Consider the following 12,511-nt stretch of genomic DNA (forward strand, 5'->3'; position numbering starts at 1 on the left):
AGGGGTTTCAGGTAAGGGTTGTGGACCAGTGCTATTATTATCCCCATTTCACAGCTGAGAAAACTGAAACATAGTTAAGCCACTTGTTCAAGGTCGCATAGTTAACAAAAAGAATAACTAATGTAATGAATAATATCTTTAGTTTTTATTACAATAAACATTATATTCATTATCTCAGTTAATCTTGATCACAACCCTCTGTGGTACTATTATTTTTATTTCTCAGATGAAGAAACTGAAGCTTAGAAAGGTTATATAACTCTCCTGGGCATACAGCTGATAAGTGTGGTGAAGAATGACTTAAAAACAATTAGGCTGACATCAATATATTTGGTTATCACACTATCCCTTACAAACCTATCATATTAGCCCTTTCCTCTCTTCTAAATGTCCTTTGTAACTACATATCTAATTACTTCTTGGATATTAGAGTAAGATTTTTAAAATGTATACCAGATCCTCTTACTCACATGCTTAAAACCTTCTATAACTTTTTACTGCATTTAGAGTAGAATCCCAATTCCTTACAATGGCCCTTTTCTACCTCTCCCAGCTCATCTCCCAACACAGCAGACTTCTCTTAGGCTTTTGCATTTAGGGCCGTGGTGGGCAAACTGCGGCTCGCGAGCCACATGCGGCTCTTTGGCGGCTTAAGTGTGGCTTTTCCACAAAATCCCACGGCCTGGGCGAGTCTATTTTGAAGAAGTGGCGTTAGAAGAAGTTTAAGTTTAAAAAATTTGGCTCTCAAAAGAAATTTCAATCGTTGTACTGTTGGTATTTGGCTCTGTTGACTAATGAGTTTGCCGACCACTGACCTAGGGTATCCTCCACCTGGAAGGCTCCCCAGGTCTTCACACAGCTGGCTCCCTTTTGTCATTTGGGCCTCACCTTAAGTGACTCCTCAATTTTTCCTAATTACCCAGTTTAGAGTCTCTAACCAGCCTCTCTATCTCATCATTCTGTTTTACATAACATGTAAACATGGTATTTTCTTATCTGTTTTCTCTTTTTCCTAGACTATAACTTCAACCAGAGTGGGCACCTTGTCTGTTCTGGTTTCTTTTGAAGTCACAATTTCTAGTACAGAGTTTAGCAAGGTGGTACGTACTTAATTTTGGTTGAATAAATGAATGTAAATAGTACAGTCAGTAAATAGTACCTGCTGCTTCGTTTCAGTCGCAGGAGATAAATTTGCGAATGCAGGTGGGAGGAGACTGTGAAACGTGAAGATATTTGAACATCAGCTTAATCAGATGTAATAGCACAAAAGTGCCTAGCAGAGTGTCTGACACAGAATAGGTGCCAAATAAATACTTGATGAATGAATAAATACTTGGTGAATGAACAGTAAATATTATTACTAGCTTGGATCTTGAGTAAATTACTTAAACATTCTGAGCTTAGTTTCCTCTCCCATAAAGTGAAGATTAAAACTTACTTTACAGGGCAAGCCTACGAATTATATGAGATAATGCATACCACGTGCCTACCGTATAGCAGGTACTTAAGCTAGTTTCTTTTTCCTTACATTTATATACTACTTTATTGTTTACAAAGCTCTTGCAAGCTCTTCTAGATACATGACCTCATTTTACTTCCATACCTTCTATAGTACTGCTCATTAGCCTCCTTTTATAGTTGAAAAACAGACTCAGGGCTTGAGACATAGCCTCTTCAGGAAATGAGAAGCCAATGTACAAGTTTTACAAGCAGAGGAGTGACACAATAAACACAGTGTTTTTTTGAAGATTCATCTTAGTGGCCTTTAAGATGAGCTCGGCTGAAGAACATGGAGAAATATTACTTTGACTACTTTCATCAAAATCAAGTTGATGGTGATAAGGGCCTGCACTAGGTGACAAGATAAAATTTAAAAACCTAATGAATTAAGCGACTGAATAACCAGATAAACCTGACCCTTTCCCCACCCCCCCAAACAAAGTCTGGGAGTTTTCACATCTGGTTGAGAAAATGATGGCACCATCACCATGAAACAATTGGGAAGTCCAACTTGGCCAAATAGTTGCCTTTTAAAAGACCGTCCCTCGAATATACCTATGCAGAACTTCTGGCAAACAGGGCAAACATGTGAACCGTGTCTTAAGTGCCATCGCAGATCTGTCTTCATGTCCCCCCTCCCACTGGCTTCCCCATCTGGACCAGAGCGCCCTAAGGTCCTCCGTAATTGCTTTCTCCAGAAGCAGTTCGGTGGGGTGAGGATGGGGCGGAAAGGAAATAGTTAGAAACTAAGTTTTTGAACTTCCGGAACTATGGTGAAATCGCCTTTTTTTTCCTTCTCTAAAACATAAATGAGGGGGTCCCACAGGCCTTCGTCCCGCCTCGTTTTAAAATGAAGTGACCCTCTCCAGGTGAGCACAAAGAGGTTTCCTCTTCCCCTTTTTTAAACGCTCGCGGCCAGGCCCAAACTGCAGACACTCCTCGCCCTCACCCCGGAGCGGAGCCCCTCGCGGGGCGCTGACGTCACTTCCGGCGCGCTGACGCTGGGTCCGGCGTGCGGACGCCTGCGTCAGCAGAGAGCGGGGCTGGGGGCACCGGGTTTGAAGTCGTGCGGGTCGGAGGACTGCCGCCTCCGCTGTGTCAGACCCCTGCTCCCGGGCCGCGTACGGCGACGAGCGTCGGTAGGCCGGGGGCAGATGCCCGAGAGCCCGCGCCCGGACGCCCCGCGCCGCGCCAGCCGCTCCCCTCTGCTCCGCGGTCTGGGCCTGCGCCGCGCTGCTCTCGGGAAACTAGCGCCTCGGCGGCGCGGCGCCCAGCTCGCGGGGAACCTCGAACCGCCGGCGCCCGGCCATGGCCGTCTCCAGGTGGGTCTCGCTCCCGACCAGCCGGCGGGGAGGCGGCCCCGGCGAGCCACCGTCTCCAGTCCGCGACCCCCTCCTAGAAGGGAGCGGTTCCCGTTGTCACGGGGCTCGGGCGCCTTGGAGTTCGCCCCTCAGTCTGCGGGGCTTTGGGCTCGGGTTCCTCCTCGTGAATGGTTCAAAACGTGTGTTTTTTTGTTTGTTTGGTTGTTTTTTTTTGGTGTGTGTGTAATTGACTGATTGCCACGAGAGAGCCAGTTTTTCTCTTTCCTCACCGTGTTTCTCTTGTCTGGTTTCTCTTCCCTCTTTCATCTCCGTATTTTAAGGGCTGTTCCCTAACCTCCATTTCACGGGAAAACCTGGTAGGAACGCTCCAGGATGGGGCAATTAGAGTACAATGACCTACAGGAGCTTCTAATTTACGTTAACATTTTATAGTTACGGCTTTAGAGATAGGTGTGTGTTTTTTCCTGATGACTTTTTTTTTTTTTTTAACATTACAGTAGAGTTTACCTTTTGTGTAGCAGTGCACATTCAGTCGTCAGCCTGGTAATCTTGGGGCAAATTATCGTATTAGTACCGTTTTCCTCAACTAAAGCCGTGAAAGGCATATCACACATCTTAAGTTATTTAAAAATGTGTGTTGCCTGTCAACAGGAACGTCTAGGCTAGGGGACCTGTAGGAAAAGCCAACACGTTTGCATACCTTTCCTGCAATAGGATAGAATGGTGGGAGAACTTTTCGTCAGGTGTTTGATTTTAGTGGGTCTCTGGACATGTAAGTAGGGGACAGCAGTCCCTGTGACGACAACTAGAAGGATTTAGCAAGTTTCTCAGCGTTCCTGAAGTCCGTTTTCATGAGAATTGGGTCATTTTACCACACAGACGGAAGGAAAGATGATAGTTCAGAAAACAAATAGTTTTCATTATTTTTTTCATAACCAAGAACATGGTCCTTGAACACACTATGTGCTCAGGCTTTTATCTGTTTTCCAAGAGAAAGGATCCCCCATCCCTCACAGACTCCCCAGATAACTGATGAAATAGTGTGTGGGACAAGCCCACGGGAGTTGGGTGAAGGGGGTTGCTAGGTACCTGGAGTATGGGGCATCTACTTTTTATTTCATCGACTAATGGAACCCATTCAATGTGAGGAAATTCTTTATTTTGTGATATATAAAGCTGCCTTGAGAGAATACAAGTGGTATTTTCAATTTTTGCAAATACAGGAAGTTACAAGACTGTGCAAGTTCTCGCCTTTTCAGTGTGTTACCTTCCATATAAATACATAAATATGTGCATTATAAATACATTGATACATAAGCTTTACTATTATATTTGTCTACCAGGTAATACAGTATGTAAGGGAATGAGTTGTTCTTGAAATTCCTTTCTTAGAGCTAAGTGTATTTTCACAGTATTGGATATGGTTTTATAGAGTCAAAATGAAAGTGTTTAAAAAGAGACTAATCTGCTTGACCAGAAGGTTAGGGCACCTACATTTCTGAAGGAATGAGTGGGTTTCAAGAGATACTGCCTTTTGTTCTTGACATTGAATTTCAGCGGGTAGTGCCTCACTCCCCCACCCCCAGTAGATTCTTTCTTATTCATCTTGCCAAAATTCTATTAAATTCTACTTTTTAAAAAGCCTGTCATGGTTTTATGGAAGAGCTACTCCTGTGCTTATTTTTGTAATATAATAGATTCAAAGAAAACACTTTTGAGACTCTTGTGTTTTGGGGATACTGTCAGTTCTTGCCTTTTTCATTTGCGGATTCACTCTAAATTGCAAACTTTAATTTCAAGCTGGCCTTCTCCATACGCTAAGCAAAGTTTCTTTACTAACTAAATATCTTGTTTTCTCCTGTTACTGTATGCTTGTGAAATACAGACTCATTTTAATATTTCATGCAGAGTAGGTGGAAGATAGTTCAAGAGATAAAAAGCTTATTTGCCAGAATTAAATCAGTAATATTTTTTGCTCTGTTTATATCAATGCACATAACCGAAAAGGAACTGTAATAATGTTTTTAGGACCTGTAAATATTTCCAACAGAAAGGGAACAGTAAGTTGGTACCATCATCATTCCCTCAATTGCCAGATTCAGAAATTTGGGATAATATTTGACTTCTCGCCCTGGCCGGTTTGGCTCAGTGGATAGAGCGTTGGCCTGCGGACTCAAGGGTCCCAGGTTCGATTCCGGTCAAGGGCATGTACCTTGGTTGCGGGCACATACCCAGTAGGGAGTGTGCAGGAGGCAGCTGATCGATGTTTCTCTCTCATCGATGTTTCTGACTCTCTATCCCTCTCCCTTCCTCTCTGTAAAAAATCAATAAAATATATTTAAAAAAAAATATTTGACTTCTCCCTCTCTCTTTCCCCTCTATCTAGCAGGTCACCAAACCCAATATCTTCAGTTCTACCTTTCTAATCTTTGTCTGGTCAGTTGTTTTTCTTTCCATTCCAGTTACCACAATCCTGCTTCATACCACCGTCATCTCTAATCCCAGACACTTGCAACAGCAACCACTTGATTTTCTTGCCTTCCATGGCAGCTCTTTCTAATTTATTCTTTACTTCAGCCATATTATTTGCTAATATACACATTTTAATATTGTCATTTTTCTGCTTAAATCCCAATAGTTTTCTAATGACATAGGATAAAGTCCAAATTTCTCAATAAACATATCTTTCCAGGTCTTTTGTGATCTGATTCTTGCTTCACGTTTTTAGCTTCATCTTGTGTCAAGTTCTGTGTCTCTCTCGCTTCCTTTCTCCCCTTTTCCAAATTTGTGTTCTCACTTCCTAATCTTTATTTCTGGAACATTTCTTTCTTGTGTCCTGCCCCTAAGTCTGGCTAATTCCAACCTTATATTCTGGGTCTAAGGCAATATGTCAGTTTGTTCAGGAAGCCTTCTCTGGCTTTACTTCATGTGAGCTTTTTGCACCAATGTGTTCTTCTGCCAATCCTAATATTTATCTCTAGTGACCCGGTGCACCGATTCGTGCACATGGAAAGGAAATTAGTTAGAAGGTGGCTGAAAGGGCAGGGCCAGACCCGCCCTGGAGCCAACCTCCCGTGGTTCCCCCCCCCCCCCCCCGCATCTGCGGAGTGAGGGGCTCCCTCTGGCAGGTGGGGTCCCTCAGCTTGGCCTGCGGGGATCAGGCCTAAACTGGCTCTCCGACATCCCCAGAGAGGTCCCGGAGTGCAAGAGGGCACTCTGTAAAGTTGTTGTTCTACAGGGTATGGAACGCCATCTGTGCAGTAAACCAGATTCGGGCAGTGCCCCAGCAACAACATAACCCACGGCCCAAGGTGGAATTGCATGGCCCTGTGAGGAATCAGGCTCCTTCCTCTCTGGTTTCGGAGTGCGTCACGTGAGAACTGCCACTGCCAAGTCACTGCAGCTCAGCAGCTCCTGCATTGAGCGCCTGTCCCCTGGTGGTCAGTGCGCATCAAAGCGACCAGTTGTTCTGCAGTTTGGTCGATTTGCATATTAGCCTTTTATTATATAGGACTAGAGGCCTGGTGCATGAAATTCGTGCACGGGGGGAGGGGGTGTCCTTCAGCCCAGCCTGCACCCTCTCCAATTTGGGACCCCTCTAGGGATGTCCGACTGCCCATTTAGGCCTGATCCCGGTAGGCCAGGGTGTGCAGTCTGACATCCCTCTCACAATCCAGGACTGCTGGCTCCCAACTGCTTGCCTGCCTGCCTTCCTGATTGCCCCTAACCGCTTCTGCCTGCCAGCCTGATCACCCTCTAACCACTCCCCTGCCAGCCTGATTGATGCCTAACTGCTCCCCTGCCAGACTGTTTGCCCCTAACTGCCCTCCCCTTCAGGCCTGGTCACCCCTAACTGCCCTCCCCTGCAGGCCTGGTCACCCCCAACTTCCCTCCTCTGCCAGCCTGGTCACCCCTAACTGCCCTCTCCTGCAGGCTTGATTGCCCACAACTGCCCTCCCCTGCTGGCCATCTTGTGGCGGCCATCTTGTGTCCACATGGGGGCAGCCATCTTGTGTTGTAGTGATGGTCAATTTGCATATTACTCTTTTACTAGAGGCCTGGTGCATGAAATTCGTGCACGAGGGGGGGTCCCCTCAGCCCAGCCTGCACCCTCTCCAATCCGGGACCCCTTGGGGGATGTCCGACTGCCGGTTTAGGGGATCGGGCCTAAACCGGCAGTCGGACATCCCTCTCACAATCTGGGACCACTGGCTCCTAACTGTTCACCTGCCTGCCTGCCTGATCACCCCTAACTGCCCTCCCCTACTGTCCTGGTCGCCCCCAACTGCCCTCCCCCCATCCTGGTCGCCCCTAACTGCCCCCCACCACCACCAGCCTGGTCGCCCTTTACTGCCCTCTGCTGTCGTGGTCACCTTCAACTGCCCCCCCCCCCAGCCTGGTTGCCCCTCACTAACCCCCCTGCTGGCCTAGTCGCCCCACACAACCTGCTGCTCAGTCGTTTGGTTGCTTCTCACTAACCCTCCTGCTGGCCTGGTCACCCCATGCAGCCTGCTACTTGGTCGCCCCCAATTGCCCCCCCACCCCCTGCCGGCCTGGTCACCCCACGCATCCTGCTGTTTGGTCACCCTTCACTAACCCCCCTGCCGGCCTGGTCGCCCCATGCAGCCTGCTGCTCAGTCATTTGGTCGCCCCTCACTGCCTGCCCCTCCCCCCCCCCCCCCCCGCTGGCCTGGTCGCCTCCAACTGCCCCCCCCCCCCCCCTGCAGGCCTGGTCACCCCACGCAGCCTGCTGTTCGGTCGTTTGGTTGCCCCTCACTAACCCCCCTGCTGGCCTGGTCACCCCACATAGCCTGTTCGGTTGTCCGTTTGGTTGCAATGGTCGCTTAGGCTTTTATTATTATAGATTAGATAGGATAGAGGCCTGGTGGGAGCTGGCTGGTTTGCCTTGAAGGGTGTACAGGATCAGGGTGGGGTTCCCTTGGGGCATGGGGTGGCCTCGGCGAGGGGCCTGTGGTGGTTTGCAGACTGGCCACGCCCCCCGGTGACCCAAGTGGAGGCCCTGGTATCTGGGATTTATTTATCTTCTATAATTGAAACTTTGTAGCCTTGAGTGGAGGCCAGGGCGGGCGGAAAGATTGGCTTCCTCCATCTCCCGGGAAACCCAAGCCTTCTGCTCGCTCTGTGGCCGCGGCCACTTTTGTTGGGATTTATTTATCTTCTGTAATTAAAATTTTGTGGTCTTGAGGGGAAGCCAAGGCAGGCCAGGAAGCTTGGCTTCCTCCATCACCAGGGGCAACCCAAGCCTCCTGCTCTCTCCAGCTCTGTGGCTGCCACCATTTTTGTTGGGAATTATTTATCTTCTATAATTGAAACTTTGTAGCCTTGAGTGGAGTCCAGGGCTGGCCAGGGTGTGCAGGAAGCTTGGCTTCCTCCATTGCCGGGGAAACCCAAGCCTCCTGCTCGCTCCGTGGCCGCAGCCATCTTGGTTGGGTTAATTTGCATACTTGCTCCTGATTGGCTGGTGGATGTGGCTTTTGGGTGTAGCGGAGGTATGGTCAATCTGCATATTACTCTTTTATTAGATAGGATACTTTGAAATTGATTGTTTCGTTGTTCTCTTTCCTGCTTGGATTAACATAAACTTGGTGAGAGAAGGGAATATGTTTGATCTTTCTATCCCTTGCAGAAGGTCCTGGCTCCTACTAGGTGCTCAGTACATCATTTTTTTAAATGAGTGATTTTGTTTCTTGTTTTAATACTTGTAATGATTTACTGTAATTTATGTATAGTAGAATATTTCCAGTGTTTTCCAGTGAGTGCTTCTGAGTTTAGCTACAGTATTTTTTTTCTGGAATATTGGCTAGGCTTATAACTTAAAAAACATAATAAATATTATTAGAATTTTTAAAATATATTTTTAAATTGAATTTGAGAGAGAGAGGGAGATAAAGAGATAGAAATATCGATGAGAGAGGAACATTATCAGTCGGCTGCCTCTTGCACCCTCTTTACCCCCCCCCCCCACCTGCCCCCCTCTCACCCCCACCCCCGGGGATTGAGTCGTAACCCGGCCATGTGCCCTGACTGGAAATCAAACTGGCAACCTTTTGGTTCCTGGTTCGATCCTCAACTGCTGAGCCACACTAGCTGGGCTAGAGTTATTTTTAAAAGTTTATAATTGGTACAATTCTGTGATAGTGTGGCATTTTAGAATGCAAATTGGCTATTACTGCATTTTGAATGATCACATTTTTTAGACCCTGCTTATAGTTTTATAAAGGCCTATACATTTATTGTACTTTGAATTGTAAGAATGTGATGAAATGCACATGGGTGAGTTAAATTTTGCAAAAACAACTCACCACAAACTTTGTGACCCTCTAAAACTGCAAGTACAATTATAGCATTTTATTCTCGCTTCAGCAGCACATACACGATGATAGCATTTGAAGTTCTCCAATAAAATGCAGTGAAATATTACTGAAAAATTGTAATTCCTTTCGACCCTTAATAAACAATTGTTAAGGAGCATATAAATGTAGGAGTAGAGAACAGTGTTACCCTTTAAATGTGAATGCTGGAAAATAAGCTAAGCTCATTCACTAGCTACTTGACTTGTTCCTACAAAACCAGCCTCAGCAAAAAGACAAATTAGTATATGTTACTGCTTTCCGTGTTGCTTGCAGACAATTTATATTACAATTGTTAAATCTTTGAATTCTGCTGCTTTGTTTTGAGCTCCTTTCTCTAGTATCACCTGTCACTATCTAGTTGGGGTAGTTTTAGAAGAATTGTTAAGGAGTATTATGCTCATTACAGAAGATGGTGAATCTATAACATTGTTGGGCTCGATGGCTTAATACAGATATTTTTTAAAGATTGTTTTTGATGCTTTTGCCTGTTTATGCCACAACTGAATCAGTTGGCTGTTGTTTTACATTGACTAGTTAATATGAACAGTTTTTCCTTGATCATATAGAGGAAAATTTTAAATATAGAAAATTTTTCCTCAGTGTTATAAGCTAAACAAAATGAGGTTCATGTCTAAAATGTCTAGACAGTAATTATGATTTGACTACATTAGAAGCTACATCTTACACTTGTGACATATACCTTTGCATTTGAAAATGATGCAGTGTTCAGAAAGGATTCAGGAAAAAATCGGAACATATCTTGTTATGAAAGAAACAAATTGCTACATATGAACAGAACTTTGCTTAGTTTTGTTAATTCCCTGCACTGCTGATACTTAGGAGAAACATTGTTTCAACAGGTCTGTTCTGCCAAGTAAAAGGAAGTTTCTTAATGTGGGGGAAGTTCCAGTGGATCCTTCCTAGTGACAGGGGAAATGCTAAAATTATCTATAGGACAGCATCTGTTTCTTGTGTTTGCTAAGCCTATTCCTCTTTTACTACTAATTTCAATTCATTATAGGATTGACAGAAAGGACTATTATGAATTATAGTGAGTGCTCCATATCTGCAGGTTCTGTATCTGTGGATTCAAGCAATCATAGATCTGGATTTAAAATATTTGGGGGAAAGAAGTTACATTGTTGTTGTTGTGTACTATGTAGTTAGGCCTACAATGGTTGCATCTGTACTTAACGTGTACAGACTCTTGTTATCCCCTAAACCAGAGGTGAGGAACCTTTTTTCTGCCATGGGCCATTTGGATATTTATAACATCATTTGCTTAATATAATTTACTGAGCGTAAATTTATGTTGCTATGAAAAAAGCTCCTGGGTTTATTGAATTTCTAGTGTCGCCTGTGGTTGCCTTGGCAGGGGCAGACCAAATGATTTTGTGGGCTTTATATGGTCACACCCCTGCCCTAAACAATACAGTTGTAACAACTGTTTACATAGCATTTGCATTGTATTTGGTATTATAAGTAATCTAGAGATGATTTAAACTACAGTAAGTCCTCACTTAACATTGTTGATGGATCCTAAGACTTGAAGGGAAACAACTTACAATGAAACCATTTTACCATATGCTAACTAATATAAACAAGAGTTAATTTCTTGTGGCATCTCATCATCTCATCAACATTATAATAAAACAACCTTAAGCAAAATGATGTTATTCAAGGACCTGCTATATATGGGAGGATGTATGTAGGTTATGTGCAAATACTATGCCATCTTCTATCTTCTATCTATATATATAAAAGGCTAATATGCAAAGTGTCCCCTCAGGAGTTCAACCAGAAGACCCGGAGTTCGAGCGCTTGCTATGATGTGTGCTGACCACCAGGGGGTGGTGTGGAATGAAGGAAGGCAGCCAGGGAAGGAAGGCCCCGGCTGGCAGCCAGAAGGCCCCGATTGGCCCTGATCACCGGCCAGGCCTAGGGACCCTACCCGTGCACGAATTTCATGCACTGGGCCTCTAGTTTTATATAAGGGACTTGAGCATCTACAAATTTTGATATTCAAGGGGAAAGTGTATAATTTTGTATTAAGTTTTAAAACCACAGGTAGTTCTGCTAAAGAACCTATATTTTATCTTTAAGAAAAAATCATACAGCCCTAGCCAGTTTGGCTCAGTTGATAAGAGTGTAAAGGGTCCCGGGTTCGATTCTGGTCAGGGGCACATGCCCGGGTTGCAGGCTCTGCCCGGGTTGCAGGCTCAGTCTCCAGTGGGGGACATGCAGGAAGCAGCCAATCAGTGATGCTCATTCATTATTGATGTTTCTATTGCTCTCCCTCTACCTTCCAATCTGAAATCAATAAAAATATTTTTTAAAAAGTTTATAAAACAAACAAAAAAGATAAAATCATACAAAAGGCAGTAGGCTATTAGTTAGGGATAGAGATTAGGAAAAAGTGTCCTGAAGGAGATAACATAACTTGGTTGTATTTAAAAAGAAATATATCGCTATTAATTTTTAGAGAGAGGAAGGGAGAGAAGAAAAACATAGATAGGAGGGCAAAAAATCAATCCACTATCTACTGCACACCCCCTACCCTGGATTGAGCCTGAAACTTATGCACATGCCCTGACCTGGAATCCAACTGGAGGCCTCTTGGTGCCCAGGATGACACCAACTGAGCCACACCAGTGTATACATATACTTAAGCATTCATTTAACAAGTATTTGCAGAACATTTTCTAGGTTCTAGGTACTGGAGATAAAACAGAGAACAAAAATGGAGTCCCCATTCCCAGGGAATTTATGTCCTAGTGCAGTGGTTGGCAAACTCATTAGTCAACAGAGCCAATTATCAACAGCACAACGATTGAAATTTCTTTTGAGACCAAATTTTTTAAACTTAAACTTCTTCTAACGCCACTTCTTCAAAATAGACTCGCCCAGGCCGTGGTATTTTGTGGAAGAGCCACACTCAAGGGGCCAAAGATCCACATACGGCTTCTGAGCCGCAGTTTGCCAACCACGGTTCTAGTGTGGTTGTGGGGGAAATACAGTTTATCTAGCATGCACCTGGCTGTGCCCCTGGCTTTGGTGTGGTTTCACATTTTCATATTCACCCTTGTGTTCTACGTGGTATCTTAAATTAATCTACATCCTTATTTAAAGAACATAACATTAGCATAGTTTCAAATTACCCATAGTTTGAATTAGAAGATTTGCACTTTAAAACACCAGTCTAGAGAATTTCTTGGAAATTTTTTTCTTTTGACTGTAACTTTCTTAATGCTAATATGTGGGACTTAGGACAGTGTTCATGTTAGATATTTATTTTCTTACCTTATTCCCATTATA

At 44.4% G+C, this 12,511-nt stretch overlaps 1 protein-coding gene across 1 annotated transcript in view; it reads left to right on the forward strand.

Moving 5' to 3' along the window:
* Nucleotides 1-2,677: 2,677 nt before the first annotated feature.
* BTAF1 (B-TFIID TATA-box binding protein associated factor 1) overlaps nt 2,678-12,511 on the forward strand; it is a 114,587-nt gene continuing 104,753 nt past the window's right edge. The window contains exon 1 of the mRNA XM_079793800.1: nt 2,678-2,822. Within this exon, the coding sequence (XP_079649926.1) occupies nt 2,809-2,822 (14 nt within the window). The 5' untranslated portion in view covers nt 2,678-2,808. The remainder of the gene's footprint in view (nt 2,823-12,511) is intronic.

Source organism: Cnephaeus nilssonii (genome assembly GCF_951640355.1).
Source record: "Cnephaeus nilssonii genome assembly, chromosome: 16".
Classification (NCBI taxonomy): Eukaryota; Metazoa; Chordata; class Mammalia; order Chiroptera; family Vespertilionidae; genus Cnephaeus; species Cnephaeus nilssonii.